Below are 25,759 nucleotides of genomic sequence, written 5' to 3' on the forward strand. Positions count from 1 at the left end.
TTGAGTCCTATGCATTAGTCGTGCCTTTGCTCTCATGAAATTAGCAACATACTCCTCCACTTTACTGGTTTGCTGCACCTTCTTAAACTCCTTCATCGGTTTACCTACTTCATTCACAAAATTGGACAGCACCTCTTCTTTCAATATTACCCATGGTGGATGCTGATTATTGATTTTAATGCATCTGTACCATTCTATAGCATCACCCGTAAAATGCATGGAGGCCATCCTAGACTTGTAATTTTTAGCTACTTGATAACAATAAAAATAGAAATCACTTTCCTCCACTCAATCGACTGGATTTACCCTACTAAATACTGGAAAATCGACTATAGGTAGCCAAGTTCTTGGGGGAGGTTGCTGGTAGTCACCTTGCCTCATGTCATTCTCTCTCATGGACTCCTCTCCACCGCCGATTTTCTCCACTAAAGGTCTTCTTGGACCAACGGTGAATCTGGGTCGCTCCCCTCGATACTGACCAATGCTACTGTTTTCTCCCTTCTCTAGGGCAACTTTATGCATCATTGACTCCAGCATATTCATCATCTTGTTCATTGTTTGACTATTCTCCTCCAATCAACCCTCCATTCAACCAACCCGAGATGCAAGCTCCTATTGTGATAACTCAGATCAGAAGAATTGGTCCTAGATTGCAGCTAGATCCGGATCACCATCTCTGTCAGCCTGAACAGTGGCTTTGGTGCGCGTTGCCATGGAAGCTCGTCGCACCTTGGTGTTTCTCCGATTTCCCAGTTGTGATCGGAAAAGCTCTAATACCAAATGTCAGATCCAAGATCTGACGATACAATTGAAATCACAATTGAGCCCAAAAGCAAGCTACTTGAACAATTTCAGAGAAATAGCGAAAGAGAAAGAAAAGGGAAAATGGTAACTTTCATTCAAAATTGGCATAATCCAAATGATTACAGAGACAGCCTATATATAGGCGAACAAAAGAAGTAAAGTAATTTGGTAAAAGATACAACGGAACATTCAAATGTACCGCGAATTGCCATGTCAGCAAGAGCGATGGCAGAGAATAACAAATCTCTCTAACCGTCTGCTGACCTTTCCTCTCCAGTCTCAATTTCTCCAATCTTCTCCAGTGTTAGCAAGGATGACCCCACCTGCCAGTTTGATGCCTCTTTAAAGGAAACGGTCTCTGCCCTTAGCACTGGTCCCACCTGCAGCACTTCAATTTCAATAGATGGGCTGCCCTCCATCTCCTTCTTCCCTTCTTTTCAGCGGCTGATTGGATTATCCCCAAATCCGCACAGCTCCTTTCTTCCTTCATCAAATTCACCTCCGATCGTGACAATTCTTTAAAAAAAAGAAAAAAAAAGTTCGAAGCGTTTTTTATTGTAAAGGAAAAAAAAAAATACTCAACTAGTAGTTCAAGTAGCAAGTTTATTAAATGACAATAAAAAATTTAGATTCAATATCCGGTAAATATGCTAAGGGCCTAAGAGAATTATGAATATTTTCCTTCACTCGTTAAAAAAATAAAACTAAAATCCAACTTTTTATACTTTTAGTATACTTAAGTTAAAACTAATGTGAAAAAGAAACTGAAAACCAGTCCATAAATAGCTGACATTACTTAAAGTTTGCAATAAGTTAAAAAAAGTAAAAGAATGGTGGCAGCCATAATACCAATGTACGTTCCTCTTTGAAATAGCTAGGTATAGTTTTCTCTCTGTGACTCTGTCCCTTGATATCATTGGCCATCAAACAAATTAAAAATCAGAATAATCATCCTGCAACTGCAAGAAGAGAACTCGATATCAGATGAAGCAATTAATTCTATATTAAACTTTGCCCAATCCACACTGATCTTCGCGCGCACACACACACACACATATATATATATATATGTTTAATATTTAATGGAACCCTGACTCCTTTGACTAGTTATCAACGGAAGACATTTATAGGATTTGATTCTATTTTTAATATTTAAGTTTGCTAAATTTGACACTCTTAATTAATTCCTGTCGTTCATCAGTTTGGGCTCGACGGGGATATTGAGAAATATTATTCCTGAAATAGATCATGCGGCTTCAGCGGGGTTTGAGTGTGATCATCTTCTAATTAATACAATTATTATTAAGATCCATTTTTATTGTTGTGAATCATGTGATCTTTCTGAATCTAAATATTAATTGTTATATCCCGTAATTATAAATCTCCCTCTGGATTAATTTCTTGTCTCTTTCCCTTCTCCTCCAAGTTTCTAATTTTAAATTCATATCGTTCTTACTTCTTAGTGTGTATTTGAAAATGTAAATGAATCAAATCGTAAAATAAATCGGAGAGAAACTTAGTATGAAATAAAATTGTGTGATTCTTATATACACTGATATTCTCCGTACAATCAAAGCTTAAAAGGCTTTTACTTCAAGCGAGAGCGAGTCAACAACACAAGGAGGCTGATTAAATTAAAGAGAAATTACATAGATTAAATGCCACAGATTTAAGATGTCTTCCTAACAAGCTATGCTTTGTATAAAATGCAGCAGGCACCGGCGCACAGTAAATGCCCAACATATGCTTTGTCTTATTACCCCAATAACATCATTTTTTACTATTACATATTAATTTTCACAGTAAATGCATCAGGCACCGGCGCACCGTCTCAGCTGTTAGCACGCTTCTTCAGCTTCTGAACAAACTCCAGCAACCCCTCATACGAGGTGCCACCGGGTGCCGCTGCCCACCGGGCTTCCTCTCCGACCGAATGTGCCATTACCATCAACCCTTCATCAGCCATCATCTCCTTCACCTTCTCCGCAATCTCTTCCCCGGTGACAATCTTCTCCTCGCCTTGCCAGCTCCAGTTCTCTGGCCAAATACCGAGCCCGCTCTTCACCACCGGAACTGTGTCGGGCCAGATTATTTAGTCACACTTAAAAGCAATCAATCACACTATTTTTTTTTTCTTTAATAGAAAATATTTTCACATGGCATGCATGTTTAATTGCAATATTAATGTAGTACATAGTTTGTATAAAATGTGGAATTACCAGCATTTATCCTCTGATCTCCACCCATTGGCCATGCTAGCATCCTGACGCCATGCATTGCAGCTTCTATCACCGAGTTCGACCCGGAATGGCTGAGGAACCCGCCAATTGCTTTGTGCCGCAACACCTTGTCTTGATCCACCCAGCTTTTCATCACGATTCCTCTATCTTTCACCCTTTCAAAAAACCCTTCACCGAGCAATTCATCTAGCTCTGCTACATCTTGTGCATCCACCACTGTGGTCTTGACAACCCATAGGAATCGGCATCCGCTTGTCTCCAATCCAAAACCCAATGCTTGGATCTGATCTTTTGACATGGCTGTGCGGTTACCAAAATTGACGTAGACCACCGAATTAGCCGGCTGCTTATCAAGCCATGGAAAAACTTCTGACGTACCTGAAGTCGGCATCTTTAATGGCATTAAAGGTCCTACTACAATTACTGGTGGAAAACCCGGTTGAACAAGTCCCCCTCTTAAGGCCGCAAGTGAATCTTTCTCGAATGACTCAAATGTGTTGACAAAAACACCGTCAAATTTGAGTAGCATCCGACTGTTTTCAATGAATGATTGGGTAAACAGGTGTTTCGGGTCATGAAGTGCTCCAGGGATTGATGATGCTGGCACCGTTCTCAACCCAGGTATATCTACATTACCAAGACCGGGAGTTGTCTTTAAGTCACAGTAAGTAGGAAAATATGCTAGAAAAGACAGCATTGCAGCAGTGGAGATGTACATGAGATGACAAGGGATGCCTAAGCTCTTGGCAAGAGGGACGAACTTTGCTGCTATTGGGATGTCAATGACAAGAGCTGACACTGGTATGGGAGATTTTGTTATATGATTAAGAATGTCAGAGGCGCTTCGACCAATCATTTCCCAACGAAGAAGGAACGGATCGGTATCGGGGTGATCTGCCAAGTCATAATGAGGCAATTGGAAATGGATAGGATCGATGGCGGGGTAAGCTGAGAACATGTCAGAAAGATGGCGAGACTCGGCCGATGACACGGTGGGGGAGATGGAAACCATGCCGACTTTACATAGAGAGGAGAGCGAGGCGGCGAGGCGGGAGAATGGGGTCAGATGCCCCATTCCGGCGCTAGGTATTAGCACCACATGAGGTGCATTGAGCATATTTTCTTGCAAAGGCATTGTGTATCAGGTATTTTGTTTTTTCTTTGGGGAGGGGGGTGTTTGTGAGGTTCCGTGAATTATGTTGTACCAGTTCCTTCCGGGATGCTTATAAAGGAGATGCGTCATTGCATCTAGAGTGGGAAAAATGGCACACCGGACCTGGCTCCATCATGGAATGGCACGGTTATGGCACAAAACAGCACGGCACGTGTTACTATTCCATACCGTGACTCGTGTGCCGTGACCACCCCTTTGATATTTTGGTTACGGCACGGCACGCGAAAGATCCAGTCGCGGCACGTAATTACGCGAGTCACGTGTAATTAGAACCGTTAAGTCTTAATTAAATGGTGAATCTTGAAGAAACTACCTTAAATTATGAAAAAATAGTTAAACGTGAGAAACGTGACTAGTTACGTTTGAACACGGCATGCAAGTCACAGCGTGACTCACGTGCCGTGATCACCCCTTAACATTTTGATCATGGCACGGCACAGATCACTGTTCACTTGATCACGGCATGGCACGGTACAAGACAAAAGTCATGACGTATTAGTCACGGCACGGCACGGCACGGCACGGCATGACACGTTTTTTTCCACTCTAATTGCACCACAATATTAGAAAAGAGAGTATCGGGATAACCAATTTTGTGGAAACCATGTTGTGAGGCATTTAGTATGGTGCTATTTAAACTTTTAATGCTTGATAATTACATGCCGTCTGCCTTTCTGTTCACCTTGTCTTGTCAAGGTAGCTAATAGTTATCCTCAGTTATCAATTAGGTAGGTAGGGATAATAAAACTGAGTTAATATATGTCAAAACATTTATGTTGATGGGGAGGGGATCTGATTAAAACATCAAGGAATTAATTTGTCAAACCATTTAGTAATTAATAAATTACTGTCTTTGGCTAAATTAGCTAGCTAGGCTGTTACATTTTGCCCAAGTGAGTCTATTGAAACAGATTAATGTAGTAAATTTGGCAACTAAACTATGAAGTTCGATATTGATGATCACCACTAAAATTTAAGCTATATTTTGCATGTCATACAGAAGATGATAATATTTAATTCAAATTTTGACTAGATCTGTTAAAAGAACATTGTTAATGAATGCTGGTAGCTGTTGGTTATGCAGATTATATGTTTTAATTAAAGAAAGAAGATCGCGTCGCATTTCTGGCCACACAGCCCCATACTTAATTTGTCGACGACTCTATATATTCAACTCATTTTACCTCTCTAGCTCTCACCTTTAATTTTATTTTGTTCAAAGCGAATTTATTTATCATTAATGTTGCAGGTATTATTTTTTTTTCCCCTCTTGTATGGGAATAAAGCTGATTTAATTTCTGTTTAAATACAAGTAGAGCTTTCCTTAAAAAAATATATATCAGTAATCAGAAAAAACTGGTACCGACAAGCACCCAAAAACAAAAACAAAAACAAAAATGCATTTTCTATTAAAGTTCGATAAGAATGTAGAGTAGGATTAAAATGTCTCAATATCAAAAGGAAAACAAATGGAAAATCGAAGAGAAAATTAAGAAAAAAAATTACCATAAAAGTAAAAGAAATCCGTGTTATTGAAATTTTGACTCTATGTCATGTGAATAACAAATTGAATTCAATTTTAATTTGATCGCTATCAAATAAATCAGACTTCTCTATAATTCAAATTTTAAAATTTATTTAAATAATATGCATGATATATGAATGTTGAATTTTAATAACATATTAGCGAGATAATAAATCTTTAAATCTGAACTTGGTTTTTAATTTGTGAATGAAGCGGAAATCCACTGAGTAGGAATTATTACCGACTAAAAGCTAATTTTTCTGAAAATCTTGTCTCAATTTTTTTTTTCTTTTTTCTTTTTTGAAATGATCGAGCAGTGGCTGCCAGATTTAAATATATTTGTGTGATTTAATTTAATATATTTAAAAAATTGATCATTCCGAAAACTAGCCATAGAAAAAATCATTAAATAATTGACTAGTCTGTTTTGTAGCGGATTTGGTTTTATTTTTTTTGTTTGCTTTTGTTTGTTGCGAGCGTAGATTGAACGGCCATCAAATATATGCAAAGGTGTCATTTTAAGTCACACTCTAGTCTAGAAGACATGACAAAATAATGTAAGATCAAGGTTTTAATGGAAATTGATGGGATTTTAGGGAAATCTCCAAAAAAAAAAAAAAAAATCCCAAATCCGTTCAGACTTCGGAGACCCTATTTTCTTCCAACTTTTTTCTACCTTTTTTTCTCATAGAATTTCCAAGTCCGTGCAATTTTGTAGGTTCGATTCGTTTGCAGTCCTGTCCTGGTTCGGAAACTCTATTTTCTTATAACTATTTTCTACTTTTTTTTCTAAAGAATTCTCAGGCTCGTGCAATTTTATAGGAACAAAAACATGATCTCATACTTAATATTTTTTTTCCCACTTTTCTCTCTCCTCCCCCCTCTCACTACGTGAGGCTCTCCATAACACGCACAAACGAAGAAGTATATATATAACGACCTATTTCTTCAGTGAGGAGGATTCCAATACCTCATTTTTTTCATACCTCATCATATTTTATATTTTATATTATTTTCTTCAAAGTTCAAATTGTCGATCCGAACCATTCAACAAAATATTTATACTAAAATATGCATGGAAATGAAATTTTATATTTTTTTGAATTTTTTTGCTATTTTTTAAGATAGGTACAAAATCACTATTTTTGAACCGTTCAAAAAACAATGATTTTCTACTCATCTTAAAAGATAGTAAAAAAATTTCAAAAATTATAAAATTTCATCCTAACCATATTTTAGTATGGATATCATGTCGAACGGTTCGGATCGATAATTTAGACTTTGAATATGAAGAAAATAAAAATATAAAATATGAGGTATGATGAGGTATAAAAAAAAAATGAGGCATTGGAACCCTCATCTTTCTTTACTTTACTAGAGAATGTGGAACTATCCACTGGTTTAGATCCGAATATATATATATATATATACTAGTATCATACTCGTGCGTTGCAGCGGAGACATATTATAAGAAAAAAAATATATCAAAGAAAATAATAATAATTATTCAAAAATTAAGACACATGTTAATAGAAAATTTATATGATGTTGTATTTTTAATTAACTTTAATCGTGATCTCTGATAACAATTTGATGATGTGATGATTCTTTATTTTTAAGTACCAATGATATCAAATAATAGCAAAAATGTAAAAAAATTGTTATCAGAGATTTTCAATAAATCTGGACCATAAAAAAACAACAATTTTCAATAAATCTAAAGAAATAGTAAAAAAATTCAAAAAAAATGTAAAATTTGGTCCCCAAACACATATTAATATGAAGAACAAGATGAACGGTTCGGATCGACCGTTAGAATTTTGAAAAGTCGAAATCCAAAGCATTGCATGGAGGGGCTCTATGCTATGCATAGCATGCTAGCATATTCCATATATATATATATATATATATATATATATATATAGAGTACGGCTAACGCGCTTCCTCTAGCACATGGGCCGAAATGCTTCCGGTGGAAAGTTGAAATTTCAAAATCCAAAAAGTCGATCTGAACCGTTCATCTTCTTCTCCATATTAATATCTGCTTGGAGACCAAATTTTACATTTTTCTGAAATTTTTTACTATTTATTAAGCCACTTTGAAAATCGCTGATCCAATGGTTTTACTGTTTTGTTAAGCCACCGTTGGATCAGCGGTTTTCAAAGTGGCTTAATAAATAGTAAAAAAATTCAGAAAAATGTAAAATTTGGTCTCCAAGCACATATTAATATGGAGAACAAGATGAACGGCTTGGATCGATCATTTGGACTTTAAAAATCAGAAAATGACTTGGTTGTACGGGACCTCAGGAACAATCAATTGTATATTAGCCTACCTCTATATATATATATATATATATATATATATATAGAGTTAGGCTGGGGTGCTATGGATAGCATAGTGGCCTCTATGCTACGGCTCAATATTCGAGTTTTCAAAATCCAAACGGTCGATCCGAACCGTTCATCTTATTCTCCATATTAATATCTGCTTGGAGACCAAATTTTACATTTTTCTGAATTTTTTTACTATTTATTAAGTATTTTACAAAATTCTTGATCCAACGGTGGCTGCACAAAACAGTAAAACCGTTGGATTAGCGATTTTCAAAGTGGCTTAATAAATAGTAAAAAAATTCAGAAAATTATAAAATTTGGTCTCCAAGCAGATATTAATATGGAGAATAAGATGAACGGTTCGGATCGACCGTTTGGATTTTGAAAACTCGAATATTGAGTCGTAGCATAGAGGCCACTATGCTATCCATAGCACCCCAGCCTAACTCTATATATATATATATATATATATATATAGAGTAAAGCTAGCGTGTGACATGCTCACCAAGAAAGTTTGGTGAGCATAACTCCAAAAGTATATCGGATCGACGTCAAATGTCAAATCCAAACCGTTGAAATCCATGTACTTCATGAGTGATGCATATATATGCAAAATTTTGAAAGTTTCGAGTTTATTTGCTACACGGTCAAGTGGTCAAAGAAATGAATATTTTATTATAAGTTATTTTATATATTCAATTTTTATTATTTCTTTGACCACTTGACCGTGTAGCAAATAAACTCGAAACTTTCAAAATTTTGCATGTATATGCATCACTCATGAAGTACATGGATTTCAACGGTTTGGATTTGACATTTGACGTCGATCCGATATACTTTTGGAGTTATGCTCACCAAACTTTCTTGGTGAGCATGTCACACGCTAGCTTTACTCTATATATATATATATATATATATATATATATATATATATATATATATATATATATATATATATTACAAAAACCGAAAAAAGAGAAGAAGATCAACAAGTTGTTAGAGCTTGGAAATTTTTGAATAAATGCTAAGTCCTTAACTAGTGTTATATTTAGACTTGTGATATCCAACTGACAAATAAAATCAAAGTTATAAAGAGTTACGACATCACTTCATAAATATATCAAATGTCTTATTTGTTAGCATACACTCTAAACTAGAAAACTTTTTCTTCACAAAAGTATTTAAATCAAATACTAAGATCTCTCTAAAAAAATTTAAAAAAAAATTTGAAAAAAAAGAGTGGACCGCCCGTGGGGGGGGGGGGGGGGGGGGTGGTCCGCCTGTACTGTGATCCGCCCGTGGGTCTGGCGATCTGGTGGCATTTTTGGACCGTCTGTGGACCTGGCGGTCGGGACATTTATAAAAAAAAATATATATTTCTTAGAGTATTAATAAAAATGGCCGGAGTCAATTCATATCAGCATGGCATGAAAATTCTATTTAAATATCATTCAATTAGTTTGTCGGATATGACTTGATATAATTATTTAATTTAAATGCATTTATCTAAATTAATTTGATTCAAAGTCCAAATTGTCGATTCAAACCGTTAGATGTGATCTCTATAATAAAATGATATTGGAGACCAAATTTAACATTTTGTGGAATTTTTTTACTAAGATGGGTACAAAAACTAGTCAAATTCAAATCATTGAATTTTGTACCCATCTTAATAAATAGTAAAAAATTTCAGAAAATGTAAAATTTGGTCTCCAAGCACATTTTATTGTAGAGATCACATCTAACGGTTTGGATCAACGATTTAAACTTTGAAAATGTAGAAAATAGTTGTGGTAACTTGTTGTAACTCAAAAATTGTTGTAATTTGATCCCTCCTCTTGATATAATTCATTTGAATTTTGAAGACAATTTTTTTGTGAAAGAAATTTATGGACATATTTGTTTCAATATTGATATTTTTTAACTTAAATTATAAAATTTGAACTTATTTTTCAACAATATAAAACTTAAAGGTTAATTATTAAAAATGTTGACTCACGGAGCCATGCATACCTGCCCACACCATTTTGCTTCTTTTTTTTTTTTTTTTTTAGAAAGACTTGATAGTGGCTGCCAAAAGTACAGTAGATAGAATGTAATTACAATTCCATATCGTAATACAAACCACCATTTTTTTAATGCACTTGGAAATTAAAACTATCACACAAAAGTATCCGAATCAATGAAAGATTTGATTCGATCGAAATTCTTCATTGGTAAATGAAATGCACAATATTGACAAATATATTTGTATTTTTGCACATATATTTTGTAAATGGATGTCTCACAGTTTTCATAATAAGCCTGTAAATGAGCGTATGTCTCAAATACATTATGTTGATTTTGATATTTAATGAAAAATTGATTCTTTCCGAAGACTTTTTCCTGTAATTACTGTATATTTGATTCCATCCATAAATCAATTTTCTTATCTTTGAATTTCAGTATCAATCAAAATCATAATTGTTACTCTTCCTATGTTATGGTATGAATATTTCATACCAACATTCAATTTCATTTTCATTTGGAAAGATCGCATTTTTCTTCCCCTGATAATGTTTCCTGTACCACACTGCAGCCATTAAGTCCCCATTTTGCACTTTCACCGCAACTCTTTTGAACTCAATTTCGTTCCACACTCATTCATTTAAGCCGACCGAACAGGAAAAAAAAAATTGTAATAGGATTGAAATTTAAATTAAAAATGTATCGGATGATTCTGAACCTTGGATTGTATCCTAGAATTTATTTTCTGATTTAATCGTTACTAGATAATCTTTGAGATAGGCCAGTGGTTGGACTCTGGTTAAGAGATTTATATTATATGATATGAGTTGTAATTAGAGTTATAATTCGGATCTTTGTGTAAATATGAGTAGAACACCTTAGTTCTACTCATATTTGAGTATTCAATTGTGAAGGCATGCATCTTTAATCGTGATTTTGTCGAAAGAAGTTTTAAGAAATTTTATTTAAAATTGAACTTAAACGTCTTATTTGAGTTTTGAGTTTTGTGGGAACAGATTTAAAATTTGATAAATTTAAACGGTGTTGTAAATCTAAATCCTCCGTGTAAATTTTACAAATACAATTTAGACTCAACTTATCCAAAGGTTTTGTTGACAATTAACCTACCATAATGCCGCACTATTTTATAGTGAACGAATTCAGCACAAAAATGTGTGAAGTCTTGTCCCGATAAACATTAGGGAAACATATATAGATAACATTGTTGGTCTTAATGTAGCATCTAGCATTCTAGCTATCCACCGGACCATTTAAAAAACCCAATTATTCATCTTAACCCAAACACCCCCTCCAAAAATATATTATGAAGCATCACTCACCTCCTTTCAACTTCCTAACAAGGTCCACTAATCCCTGATGGGAAGTACCAGTACCAGTACCAGTACCAGTACCAGTACCACTCGGAGCCATTGCCATTTGAGCCTGCTCTCCAAGTTTTTGTGCTGTTGCCGTGAGCCGCTCATCGGCCATCATCTCCTTGACTCTCTCTGCGATCTCTGCTGCACCAACCAATCCTTCCTCGCCTTCCCAGCTCCATTTCTCCACCCACACACCCAGCCCACTTCTTGCCACAACACCTGTACATGCATATGTGTGTGTTGCATTAATTACATAATTAATTACATCATATATATATAAAAGCTAAATGAAAAAAATATATGGAGTATGGAATATTCTCTATTATAAACTTTCGGAAATAGTCCCTAGCTGTTATAAAAAATACACTTTTATTAATTGCCAGAGTTTTCATAAATTTGACATTATACCTGCATTGATCCGTTGGTCCCCTCCTCTAGGCCACGCTAGCACCTTGACGCCATGCAATGCCGCCTCAGTCACCGAGTTCCACCCGCAATGGCTGATGAAACCGCCAACCGATTTATGCCGTAGCAGCTCTTCTTGTTCCACCCAACCCTTCACCACCACCCCTCTATCTTTCACCCTTTCTAAAAAACCCTCTCCTAACACCTCCTCTAACTCGGTGTTGTCGTGCGTATCCACCACCGCAGTTTTGACAACCCAAACAAACCGACACCTGCTGGCCTCCAGCCCTAGCCCCAATTCTCTGATTTGTTCTTTGCTCATTGCTGTGCGACTCCCGAAGCTAACATACACCACCGATTTCTCGGGCTGCTTATCAAGCCAAGGAAATACTTGGGGAACTCCCGAATTTGTAGGAATATTCACCGGCAGTAACGGGCCCACGGCAATTACCGGGGGAAATCCCGGTTTTACATGTCCATCCCTCATGGCCACTAGGGAATCTTTCTCAAAGGTCTTGAAAGTGTTGACTAATAACCCGTCAGCTTTGACCAATTCTCGCCCATTTCGGATGAACAACTGACTGAACACATGTTTCGGGTTGTGGAGAGCTAGAGGAATTGTCTCTGCTGGCACCGTTCTTAGCCCGGGAATTTGTACGTCTCCAATGGAGCCCGGATTGGAATCGTAATAAGTAGGAAAATATGCACAGAAAGAAAGCATTGCGGCCGAAGCGGTGAAAAGGATGTAGCAAGGGATGCCGAACCTCTTCGCTAGAGGGACAATCGATGTAGATAAGGTGATGTCTATGACTAATGCCGAAACAGGTTCCGATGCTTTGGTTAACACATGGGATATAAGTTCAGAAGCCGATTGATTAATCCGTTCAAAATGGAGAAAGAACGGGTCGGCATTTGGATAAGCCGACGAGTTGAAAGGAGGCAGCTCAAATTGGAGAGGATGAATTCGAGGATAACTTGAGAAGATGTCTGAATAATGGCGCGACTCGGCGGATGACACTGTTGGCAGGAGAGAAACCATGGTGACTTGACAAAGGTCGGAAAGGGAGGCGGCAAGGCGGCAGAAGGGGGTCAGGTGGCCCATACCGGCACTCGGTATAAGCACCACGTGGGGTCCAGTGAGTGATTCTCCAGAGATAGACATTTTGTGTTGCTTCAAAATTGCAAATGTAGCCGGAATGTATATGATTTCCTTTGGTTAATTTTGAAATTACAATTGAGATGGAAGTCTTTATTTAGATTCAATGCAGTTATGTTATATTGTTATGTATCTCTTAGAAAGCATTTAATGCAATTTATTGCCGGGGTTTGGTTTCGTGACTGGTAGAGCAAGATGACAAGATCCCTCCTCGGTAAATTAAATACTAACAATAAGAAGTGTGCTTTTATGTGAGTTGTGAGATACAGAAGGTCGAAGAGGCGAACAGGGTTTTAATAATAGTCTAATCATTTATTTTATTAAAAAAAAAAACAAAAACAGGGAGAAAAGACTTTTAGCGTTTTCTTTTTGTTTGAGCAGCAGTATTTATGATATTTTATAATTTAGTCGACAATGCATTTTGTCTTAATTACAAAAATTATTTTATATTTTAGTCACAATGCATTTTATGTTTCTTTTTCAACCCTGTGTCATGGTTGCTGGTTATAGTGGCTAATTCCTGTAACATTAGTCTTAGTTAAAATCTTAAGTTATTCAAGGCCGCACAATTAGTGTCACAGAAAAACCCGAATGGTTAACATGGGGCTTGCCTGCGGCCACGCAAAACATAAAAAAAAACCAAATCCATAACTGACAGAGAATCGAATTCGTATCCTCTTGCATTGACTCAAAAAGGAATCTCTCTTAAAATTTGTACAATTAAATCTACACTAATATTAAAGATCTCTATTTTAGACGAGAGTCGGATAGACTCTGTTTACAATCGGACAGTCGATATTTATTAACTCAAAAGATATTTTTTTGAGTTAATGCAGATGATGCGGACTCCAGAGAATCAGAGATGACATGGAAGATGGAGCCGTTTCATTAAAATTCGAGAACTTTAAACCTAAATAATGGTATGGGACTCGGTTAAACTCTACGAAGAGTTCAATTACCTTGTATCCACTCCTAGAAAAACTCATGGTCTAGTTGTACAGTACTTGCCAAACTCCATCATTCTGAACAGGAAATACTTGAAACCAAATTTGTCCTGAACCAGTGGGCATACTAATTTTGGCCTGAATATCAAGGTCATATAAATCCTGATTCAATCCCAGGTTCTGAGAAATAATCGATTTCAGAACCAACAAATCAGTACCCGACATTACCGGTATCATAGAAACAGGCCCGATACTGTAATAAACCCCATTATGACCTATTAGAACCTCATCACCAGTGTAAACAGATACCATAACAGTTATTTTGGTCTGAGTATATAAGGAAACCTAAAATTACAAATACTGAAAAAAAAAATTGAAAAAGAGAGAAAAGAAAAACTTACAGTTCAGCCAAGAAGAAGAAGAGGCTCAGTGAAAACGACTTGTGAAATGAATCTCTCTCCAGAAATGGGTTTTATAGATATGTGGGATGGTGGCCGCATCCCCTAGAAGCGGCCCAAAAATCTGGCCGCTTTTCCTAGATGCAGCCACCTAAAATGTGACCGCTTCTAGGGTATGCGGCCATGACATTTTTCGAATTTTGACAAAATTGTGGCATTTTGGTTTATTGTTTTTGAGATTATGGTATATTTAAAAATTTCGGCTAAATCTCCTTGTAGGCTTCCATCTCCAAAAAAGCCTAACAAAATCATGTGTGAAAGATAACTGATTTTATTTTAATAGGCAAAGTTATGTAAGGACATCACTGAACATTACTAAACAGAATATCTTCGTTTACACACATTTCATCACTAAACAGAATATCCTAAACCTCCATATGATTTGGCTGAGCAAGCAATATACTATTTAATTAAGGAATATTTTTTTTCTAGATCTGTTTGTTCCTTGCCAAAAAAACCTACACCTGATTCTATCTATCTCTTTTAACTTTTAAGACAATACATAAAGAGGGACTACGAAGAGTACTAAGTTGATCAAAGTATGTCTCCCTCCTATGGACAATAATTGTCCTTGCCAATTTTGAAGCTTTTTTTCAAGTTTATCGGTTAAAAAAATTCAATCCCTAACGGTAAGTTTTATATCATGTAAGGACAAACCTAGATATTTAATGGAAAAAGAAGCAGTTTTGCATTTAAAAGATTCCGCTAATTCATCTAATTGATTAGTATTAATAGCATACATTTCAATTTTATCTAAGTTAAGACTGTCTCAAAGGCTTTCATAACCCACCATGCAACCATAACTATTTCATTATTATCCTCTAAGAATAATATTATATCATATGCATAATGACAATTAATGATTGAGATATTTGAAAACAATTGGGTCCTAATCCTCTTATTATATTGGCAAGCTTCCCTTTTGTAAATATTCTACTAATTACATCAGCTGCCAATATGAATAAAAAAAGGAGAGAGATGGTCATCATGTCTCACACCTCTCTTATAATAAAAGTAAGGTGTTCACTCGCTATTTACATTAATACAAGATTGTGAACTAAAAAGACATCTACGAATCCAAGAAACCCATTTAGAGCCAAATCATCTACTAAACACTACTTCTAAAAGATGTGCCCAGTGAATTTTATCATAGATTTTTCTTTTTCAAAATGTAATTTTATAACTACTTTATTAATCTATGGACTCAAAACCACATTGTCTAAGTCTCTAAGATATATCTATTTGGCAGGAAATACTGCTTGACTATCATCTATAATTCCAGATATAATATGTCCTAATCTATGTTGGTTAATTTATTAGTGAGATGGCGACATCTTTGTTCATCACATTCAACGCAATTATTTCGCTTAGACCAAAAAAAAAAAAAGATTAATTCAATTTATTGCCGTAGATATGTGCAAGATCCCAAATTAGAGGTAGTTTATGTAGTATGGTTGGTACCATTTTCTGGTAGACATCAACTAATCAAACTTTTTTTTTTTTAACCGCTAATTTTTGTTTCAGATGAAACATATGAATCAGTCACTAAATTTTTTTTTTTTAAAAAAAAAACATTATTTCCAGTTATGGAGATGTAGTGAAGAAATGTAACACAACCAATTAATGGTGAATTTGTTTAAGCAAATTCCTCCAATTTCCTAACAAGCTCAGCCAACCCTTTGCCTGGCATTGCCGCATTTCGAGTCGCCTCCCCAACTTTCTGAGCCGTTTCCTGTAGACTTTCATCTGCCATCATCTCCTTCAGTCTATGGCTGATCTTGGTTGCACTGACGATGCCTTCCTCTCCTTCCCAGCTCCAATCCTCTTGCCATATTCCCAATCCGTTTCTTGCTACCACATCTATAATTTGTGTGTTAGACTGTTAGGTTAGGCTCTGATAGATGACAATTATTTGATTGCTCATGTACTTGAATTTTGATGGCCTATGTACTACTGGTATAGGTTAGGTAAAAGAAGTCTCTATGCAATTTTGGGTGATTTTGGATACTTTTTGTTTTTTTGAAAAAAAAAGAAAAAAAAAAAGGCCAATAGAACTTAAATGATGTGGGGTTCAATTACTTTTAGATAATCAACTTGAATAATTAATTAAATTTAAATTTGAACCTTTTCTGATCATTTGGTCTAATCAATTATATATAAATTTTGCCATACACAGTTTACATACCTGCATTAATCCGTTGGTCGCCAAGTCTCGGCCATGCTAGCACTCGAACACCATGCATGGCCGCTTCGGTCACCGAGTTCCACCCGCAATGGCTAACAAATCCACCGACCGCCATATGCCGTAGCACCTCCTCTTGCTCCACCCATTTGCTTGTCACAAACCCTCTATCTTCCACCCTTTCTAGAAACCCTCCACCCAATAACTCCCCGAGCTCGGTTTGATCTTCTGTGTCCACCACACTAGTCTTGATGATCCATACAAATCTACACCTGCTGGCCTCTAACCCGAGACCCAGTTCTCTAATTTGTTCTTTCGACATGGCCGTGCGACTGCCAAAGCTAATGTACACCACCGACTTCTCGGGCTGCTGATCAAGCCATGTTAACACTGTTGGTATGGTAAAAATTGGGATCTTAACTGGCTTTAACGGACCCACAGCAATAACAGGAGGAAAACCCGGTTGTGATTGTGATTGTGATTGTGATTGTGATTGTGATTGCGATTGCTCACCTCTGAGCCAAGCTAGTGAGTCCGGTTCGAAGGACTCGATTGTATTGACTATTATGCCATTGGATTTGACCAAGCTTCGGGCATTTTGAACGAGTAATTGAGTGAACATATGTCCTGGGTCATGCATGGGACGAGGTAGTGATGCAACTGGTACAGTTCTCAGCCCAGGTATTTTCACATCACCTGTACTGACAGGGTTGGAGTCACGATAAGTCGGGAAATACTTGAAGAAGGATAACATTGCGGCTGAGGAAGTAAAAAGGACATAACAAGGCATGCCGGAGCTCTTAGTTAAAGGTAGAATCGAACCAGCTACAGCTATATCTGTGACAAGAGCCGAAATAGGAAAGCGAGAGGTTGTCAGTAAATGGTTAAATATGTCAGAAGCAGAGTCTCTAATACATGTCCACCGGAGAAAAAATGGGTCGGCATCAGGGTAAGCTGACGAGTCGAAAGGAGGCAGTTGGAAATGAAGAGGATGGATGTTGGTGTAAGTGGAGAAGAGATCAGTGTAATGGCGTGACTCGGCTGCCGAGACAGTCGGCAGGATGGAGACCATGGTGACATGGCAGTGCTCGGACAGGGAGGCAGCGAGGCGAGAGAAGGGGATCAGGTGTCCCATGCCGGCGCTTGGCAAGAGTGCTACGTGGGGTCGTGGTGGATCCATGTGGGTCCCAGTCCCAGGTGCCTCTTGAGGAGAGGAGAGGGATTGTAAAGGAATTAACAGGGGAGAGGTTCTTGGAGGAATGACACACTTTCACCACAATTCCAGGTGCTATATATATATTCTCCCAGATCGGTATCGAAAATCGAAAATGATTTTCTCGGATTACATTGGAATTAATTCCCAACTCAGACCAAAGTCATTTTCCTATTATCAATTGAAGCGCCCCAGTGGATAACTTCTCATTTACTTATTTTTTCTGAGGGGAGATCTGCAGACTGCAAGGGCATCACATGGGTGGTGATTAGCGGATTAATTTAGCTATTTAGACCTGAAGCTGAAATATACACCATGGTGATTTATTAGTACAAGGGGAGCAGCCGCCCCTCCTGAATTTCGAGTTTTAGTGGTGATTTATTAGTACCGATTGACTTTGTTACTCTTTGAATTTTTTTTTGCTCCCTCTGGATATTTTGATTTGTAATTCGGGTTAAATTTAGTGTTAAAATTAAAATAAATATCTTGAATTATGATTAGTAATATCAATTATAAGTTATAGGGTCAGAAATTATAAGTCAGGGTATTGAAAAATATAAGTCAAAATATTTTTTTTATTGAGTACTCAATTAGTTAATAAATTTAAATCCGATAAGCTATTTAAATCTTGTTCGATATTTTTTTTTTTGTCCTCTGAGTTCGCCTCTGGACATGGTCCGTGGGTGAAGATTGGAATATCTGAGTTGATAAATGACAACGGCACCCAATTGAACTTGTGAAGATAGAGACTGCATTTTTTTTTTCCTTTTTCAACGGAAATCATGTGAAAAATTGAGCATATTTCTTGATTTGTGTGCGGTGTGCCCACGGAGAAAATGATTGATTAATTAGGCTATTTTTCAAACCAACCTGTACGGGTTGATATGTTAAACGGCTTGTCTCGGGCAAGAGATATTTTTTTAAAATAGAACTAATTTTAAATATTTAAAAAAATCATTAATTTAATTTTTATAAAATAACTCCACTGAAGTATTGATAGAGACAAAAATGCATTTGTACCACTAATAATTTTATGTGATTAGATTATAAAGAGGGTCATCAAATGGCTCCACCGATTTTGCAGATCAATAGAGCAAATGTATTTCTGTCTCCACTGATCCTGCGGATCGGTGGAGCTGTTTTCTTATAAAAAATAATTCAATAGTACTTATGTAGTTTGTTGAAAATATTAAATTTAGTTTTATTTAAAAAAATCCGGACAAAATCTGTTTTTTTTTTTAACATTTCTTTTTTGGAGCAAATATCTAGAGGCCTAGAGCCATATACAAGCACACTGGTTGGCATCAGGTACAAATGTACAATTGTACAAAACGTTTCTTCAAAAATGAAAATGCATTTCACATTTTCACTTCAGCGAGGGTTTCATCGGGGTTCAACAGATTCTTCATCCAATGGGCCTAGAACAAGCCCACTACATTCATCCAATGGGCCTAACCCAAGCCCAAGCTATGTTTTGTTGATATATATTATAAGGCAAATGTAGTGCCGCTAAAATGTATTGTTAGGGATGGTAATGATCGGCTCAAACTCGGCTCAGCTCAATGAGAGAAGTAAAAGGATTCGTTTCTAACTCGGTTTGTTTTTAAAAGTAAAAAGTTTGACTCTGCTCGCGAACTCGCGAGACGGCTCATATTACATGTTGAAAAAAATGATCATTTAATTATTTTAAAGAAATGATCGAAGTGGGATAGAGATATTCTATTGACTTTTAATTACATGTTGAAAAACATTGATCATTTTTTACAGAAATGATCAATTTTTTAAAATTTCTTGAAAGATTGATTATTTGAAAAAAATGATCATTTTTTTTCTGTTCAAATTTCAATTTTTTTTCAATTTCAATTTTTTTTAAATTTCAATTTTTTTCAAATTTCATTTTTTTTCAAATTTTAATTTTTTTCAAATTTCAAATTTTTTTAAATTTGAAATTTGAAAAAAATAATCATTTCTTTCATTTTTTTCAAATTATTTTTAAAGAAATTTATTTTCAAATTTCAAAGTTTTTCAACATGTAATATGATCCGGCATTTTGAAATTATTTTAAAGAAATGATTATTTTTTTTCAAATAATCAATCTTTAAAGAAATTTGATAATAATGATCATTTCTTTGAAAATGATCAAACTTTTTCAACATGTAATTTAAAGTCAGTAGAATATCTCTATCAATCATTTCTACTTTGTTTAAATAATTAGTATGTGATATACTGACATTAGAGTATAACTAGAGATTTCGTAAGTTCATCAACGCTCTTTATGAATTTAGTTTTAAATTTATTGAATTGGTTTCAAACTGATCTAACTTACGAGTCAAACTGTTAAAATTAGAAGATTTATAAATTAATTTTAATACATTTATTTTTCTAACATTGTTTTACCACCTGACTTTATACAAAATTAATTTACATATTGACGCATCACTCGTAAGATAGATCGGTTTCAATAATTTAGATTCAACATTTGAAATCAATTTGATAGTTCACAAAAAATTGCTTGATAAACTTGAAGAATACCTCAAACTTAAAGTATTATTGATTTTAACATTTGAAACCAATTCGATAGTTCATAAAAAATTACTTGGTGAACTTAAAGAACACCCCTATAAGTTCCTCACTTAGGAATATCCACATAATCAAACTTTATTTTCATATAATCTTATAGAGTAGAGTTAGTGTACGCTATCAGTAACATTTTTTACGGCCATTTTTATTAATATCTTATAAAAAAGTTAATTTTAAAAATGTTCCTGCCATATTTTTTTTTTCAAAACTGTCTCGACCACCAGACCCACAGGCGGCCCAAAAAACCCACCAAACACCCCCTCCCCCCCACCCACCGGCGGTCCTCTTTTTTTTTTTTTTTAAAATCTTAGTATTTTGATTTAAATAATTTTGTGAAGAAAAATGTTTCTTTGTTTAGAGTGTATGTCAAAAAATAAGACATTTGATATATTTATGAAGTGATGTTGTAACTCTTTACTACGATTTATACGGGATACGCACATGGGAATCAAATTTGCAACTCACATGCATTGTTTTAAGTTATCAAATCAATGTTTTATTTTCGTCAAATCACCACTCAAAAAGATAAAAGAGCAAACCGGAACACGACACTCAAATAATCCATAATACAAATATAGGTCAAACCTAAATAATTTTAAGTTTGTAGACCAGACCTTTAGGAGTTAATATACAAAATTTGATTAATCGAGGGTTATAGCACAAAATAGCAGTGATAAACCATCCCTTTTCCCTCGCCAATCAACGGCCAACGGATAACATGGCACCCGCCATGCTCGACCTCTCACTTCCTCTACGCACCTCTTTCTGCTCACAAGCCCCACCTAAACGCACCACTTCAGGCTCTCTCTTTGCACCTCGTCTCCCCTTGTCTCGTCTTACCCCTCGCTGTTCTCTCGCCACCCCGCCGAGGGCTGCACGCTCAGTGTCGTGGGGTTGTGACTACGAATCGTTAGAAAGCGCGTACGATTTGCAAAAATGGCTGTCGGATTCGGGCTTGCCCCCGCAGAAAATGGGAATCGAACGGGTTGAGGTGGGGGAAAGAGGTCTGGTTGCGTTGAAGAATATCCGAAAGGGAGAGAAGCTCCTTTTTGTGCCTCCTCCTCTTATAATCACTGCTGATTCAGTGAGTTTTACGTTTATCAACCTTTATTTTCTGATATGGAGAAGAGCATATTGAAGTATGATAAAAATTGTAGTGTTTGATAGTTATATATGTATGCATAAGCATTAGATTCGATCTGTACAAGCTTTTTCTGAGCGACAGTGGTTGACGATACCAGTACCCTCTGCACTCCAAGTTAGCCCAATAAAAGCATCTATTAGGCCTTATTTGATGCATATATTCCACACTATCTAGTGTTCTATTAATCCTGAAGTTAGTATTACAGAAAATTTAGACTTAATTGGTACTCAATTATACCTGGGGTTCTGAATTACAAAATGAACCTCATTTATTTTCTCCAATGGTATCTAACCTCAATTTGCTGACTTGTTGTCAACTAGTGCTAGCAAAGATAAGGTGTGAATTTTTATTCCAGAGCAGATGTTGAGATGTTTATGTTGTTTTACCAGGAATGGACGCTTCCAGAGGTCGGAAAGGTAATGAAGCAAAACTCTGTACCAGATTGGCCGCTTCTTGCCACACACCTCATAAGTGAAGCTAGTCTCGATAACGCATCACGATGGAAGAATTATATCTCTGCATTGCCAAGACAGCCATACTCTCTCTTATATTGGTACTTGTCTGTATAGTTCACTCTGGGAACAGGATGGCTGATTTTTATTTTTTTTTCCTAGAAAATACAAGCTTCAACTTAAGAAAAGCCAGAAATCTCCAAATTGACCTTGATTGCCACATGTAGGGTTATACATATATGTAAATATTATCCTTTACATAATAGTATTGCGGGTGAATAACCATAGAAGTATAAGACAGGTTGCATAAAGTTTTCAAAAAATACAAAGAAGCACCCCTAAATCAATTCTAGGGTTTTTGAATGTGCACATTCAATTCTCTTCTCTACAGAATTTTTGTGTGGTTTCAGGACCCGATCAGAGCTCGATGCTTTTCTAGTTGCTTCTCCTATCAGGGATAGAGCCATTCAAAGGATAACAGATGTCACTGGCACGTATGCACTTTAGTCCTCTCATTTCAAAAAGTTGCAATTCTGCTTAGTATTGGTTGGATACTGATCTCAGTTCTGCAACAGAAATAGAAATTAAACTTAATTCAATATCAATTATATGCTTAAGAGAGTTCTATTATCATAAAATTTTCATACTTCCAGATACAATGATATGCGGGATAGAATATTTTCAAAGCACCCTGATTTGTTTCCTGAGGAGGTATGTCCGTCAAGGCCATGTTATATAAAATTTATTTCTTTATTTGTTTGTTAGTTTCAACTGGCCTCGTCCTTAAAATTTGCATTACCATTCTTTAGATATACAACATGGAGACATTCATGTGGTCCTTTGGCATTCTATTCTCACGCTTGGTATGTTTTTTATTGATAGATTAGTTACTAAGTAATTCTTATTATATTCTAATATGATTATTCTTTCACTTATGTTTGTAGTAAATATTTTAATCTGGTAATTTGCATTTCACTGCAAAACCTGAAAATATCATGTTTCCTGAGAACTATGATGCTTACCCTAATGAAATATGGAACATGTTTACCAGTAAAACACTACGTGTACAATAACCACCCTTTCTCTGGAATTCACATCCTCTCCATTACCTGATAAGGGAATCTTTTACAATTACTAGATCTGGACCGTTCTTTTTAACTTGGCACGAATCTCAAAGCCCAATAATGCTCCTCCCTGCGCTAGCCCGAATCCCAAACTGATTGAGATTTAATCCCAAACCGTAAAGTGGGGGTAATCCTCTACAGTACCTGGGAGGATACAATCCCTTTCTCTGCCTACTATTTTCTGAAATAACCCTTATTACGTTGAATGATCACGAATTACATATGTTTTGGCTTGCTTTGAAGAAACAGATAAAAGAGCATTAGATGTGATATTTTTCATACAACATGTTGTAAATGATAACTTCCCTTGTACAGGGACATATGTGATAATTTGAGGTTTTTCTGTTTTGTGGTACTATAGGTTCGTCTGCCATCAATGGATGAGAAAGTTGCATTAGTTCCTTGGGCTGACATGCTTAACCATAACTCCGAGGTTTACTTATTTTCTTTGTCATGGCTTCCTTATTTTGTATGAACCACTGTAAATTCTCATGACAAAAGTTTTGTGACCTTGAATGAAATTCAGGTTAAAACATTCTTGGATTTTGACAAGTCGTCGCAGGCAATTGTTTTCACAACAGACCGCCCATATCAACCAGGTGAGCAGGTAACATTGAACTTATTTTTTGGGTACCATATTCTTTTGTTTTTTGACTTTTATTTACTCAAATATAGAAATAATATTCACAAGGACTTGTTGTAGGTGTTTATATCATATGGGAAGAAGTCAAATGGGGAGCTATTGCTTTCATATGGTTTTGTGGCAAAGGAGGGTTCAAACCCTAATGATTCAGTTGAGTTGGCATTATCTCTTGACAAATCTGATGAGTGCTACAAGGAGAAGCTAGAGGCCTTGAGAAGATACAATTTGTCAGAGTAAGTGCCAACCATGATCCAAATTCTCAAGAAGTAACTCTTCGGTTCTTTTATATAATGATACTGGTGTTTATTTTCTTATCCCCTAGTGTTATAATTAAGTTGATTTAACATTTTTCAATTAAGTACCAGTACCCAACATCAGAACAGTAAATATACTATAGTTTAATTTGTATAAATCCATTGTGTTGATGTCTTTAGCTGCATAGCTTTAAACCCTAATAAATGGTCAATTATTGAAAAAAATTGAAACATGAGCAGGTCTGAACGGTTTCCTTTGCAAATAAAGGGGTGGCCAGTTGAGATGATGGCTTATGCTTACCTAGTGGTGAGCCCACCAAGCATGAGTCAACGCTTTGAAGAGGTACATTGCAAGGGCTTTCAGAATTTTTGCTTTTTTGGTGAAGGAAACTTTTTCATTGTTTTACACCATTTCCTATTGGATTTCAGATGGCTGCAGCTGCATCAAATAAGAATTCTACCAAGAGCACCATAAGTTATCCTGAAATAGAGGAGGAAGCTCTTCAGTTTATACTTGATTCATTTGAATCTAGCATCTCAAAATATACCAAGTACATAGAGGTCTCTCTCCGTTCAGATTTGATTTCATTGTTAATAGACATTCACATGATATATTGTGATAAGTTCACAAGTTTCCCTATATTTAAAAAAAAAAATGCAGGGTCAAAGCGATGATCTAGTTTCAGTAAACGCAAAGCAAGCCAACAGGAGATTACTACTAAAACAACTAGCAAAAGATCTGTGCATCAGTGAGCGTAGAATCCTCTACCGCACACAATATGTAAAAAATCTCAATTTTTTTTTTCTGCAGCATTTCTTTGGTTCATAGTACTTGCATCATTAAAAATAACCTAACATTTTAATAATAATTTGGTTTATTATGCAGATACTGAGAAGAAGATTGAGAGACATGAGGAGCGGTGAGCTTAGAGCTCTGAAACTGTTTAGCAGCTTAAAAAAGTTTTTCAAGTAGATATACATGTGCCTTTTTTTGTAAGATTTTGGCTTTAAATTATTAATAGTTGAATTCCAGGAACTTGAGATCCTGTCGTGAGATAGCTAGAAATTGCAGCCAGACCCCACTCTAAGAAAAAGTATATATAATTTGAAATTTTTTAAAGTATATTTACCACTTGATCTACTATAAAACCACCTCTCAAAATCATAAAGTTTTATGTGGATTCCATGTTTGTCTTTTAAATTTTGAAATATAAAAAAAAAAAATTGGGACTAAGAGAACTCTGAAAGCTCTTAATCTTAATATTAGTATTGGATTGTTAAACCATCTGAAGGACCTTCAGGTGGCTTTCTTTTAGGTTTTGATGAAAGTAAAATGTCTTTTATTGCATCACAAATTGGAAAATTCTTTTGTTAAAAATAGGACTGACAATTTTGAATGATTTTTTACTATAGTTTATAGCCTAAAAAAAAGATGATGCAATAAATATATAAAAAAAAATCAGACCCATTAACCTTGTAAATTATAGTTTTAAATTGATTAGTAACTATCAGCAGATAGACTTTCAACTGTTGTGCATATATTGAAGGTAACTATGGATAAGTACTCCACCAAGTCAAAATTAAAAAACTCAAAAGGAGTACTTCAAACTTGACTTTGAAAAAGCATTTGATCATATAATTTGAAAATTCCTATTAGAAGTACTAAAACTAGAGGTTTTAGAGATAAATTTCAATTTTGGATCCAATAGATCCTAAAAGGTAGTAGAACATGTATAAA

General features: G+C 35.6%; 4 protein-coding genes across 4 annotated transcripts; 1 reads left to right on the forward strand and 3 right to left on the reverse strand.

The window, feature by feature from the left end:
* Window positions 1–2,481: 2,481 nt before the first annotated feature.
* Window positions 2,482–4,278, reverse strand: LOC144561017 (UDP-glycosyltransferase CGT-like). Its single transcript, XM_078310238.1, has 2 exons — window positions 3,024–4,278; window positions 2,482–2,877 (listed from the first exon to the last, which is right to left on the reverse strand). The coding sequence occupies exons 1-2, from the start codon at window positions 4,177–4,179 to the stop codon at window positions 2,636–2,638; spliced, it is 1,398 nt and encodes a 465-aa protein (XP_078166364.1). The 5' UTR covers window positions 4,180–4,278; the 3' UTR covers window positions 2,482–2,635.
* A 7,019-nt stretch (window positions 4,279–11,297) lies between these two features.
* Window positions 11,298–13,102, reverse strand: LOC144561026 (UDP-glycosyltransferase CGT-like). The gene is made up of 2 exons (XM_078310244.1): window positions 11,875–13,102; window positions 11,298–11,685 (listed from the first exon to the last, which is right to left on the reverse strand). Exons 1-2 carry the CDS (start codon window positions 13,031–13,033, stop codon window positions 11,420–11,422), a joined length of 1,425 nt encoding a protein of 474 aa, XP_078166370.1. The 5' UTR covers window positions 13,034–13,102; the 3' UTR covers window positions 11,298–11,419.
* A 2,895-nt stretch (window positions 13,103–15,997) lies between these two features.
* LOC144560529 (UDP-glycosyltransferase CGT-like) lies at window positions 15,998–17,865 on the reverse strand. The gene is made up of 2 exons (XM_078309753.1): window positions 16,615–17,865; window positions 15,998–16,289 (listed from the first exon to the last, which is right to left on the reverse strand). Exons 1-2 carry the CDS (start codon window positions 17,789–17,791, stop codon window positions 16,066–16,068), a joined length of 1,401 nt encoding a protein of 466 aa, XP_078165879.1. The 5' UTR covers window positions 17,792–17,865; the 3' UTR covers window positions 15,998–16,065.
* A 3,188-nt stretch (window positions 17,866–21,053) lies between these two features.
* LOC144560947 (Rubisco methyltransferase family protein) lies at window positions 21,054–25,062 on the forward strand. Its single transcript, XM_078310166.1, has 12 exons — window positions 21,054–21,488; window positions 21,938–22,101; window positions 22,411–22,494; window positions 22,654–22,711; window positions 22,810–22,863; window positions 23,486–23,557; window positions 23,651–23,731; window positions 23,828–24,000; window positions 24,262–24,364; window positions 24,451–24,582; window positions 24,683–24,802; window positions 24,908–25,062. The coding sequence occupies exons 1-12, from the start codon at window positions 21,123–21,125 to the stop codon at window positions 24,992–24,994; spliced, it is 1,494 nt and encodes a 497-aa protein (XP_078166292.1). The 5' UTR covers window positions 21,054–21,122; the 3' UTR covers window positions 24,995–25,062.
* Window positions 25,063–25,759: the final 697 nt, after the last annotated feature.

Source organism: Carex rostrata, chromosome 10 (genome assembly GCF_964058835.1).
Source record: "Carex rostrata chromosome 10, lpCarRost1.2, whole genome shotgun sequence".
In the NCBI taxonomy this organism is placed as follows: Eukaryota; Viridiplantae; Streptophyta; class Magnoliopsida; order Poales; family Cyperaceae; genus Carex; species Carex rostrata.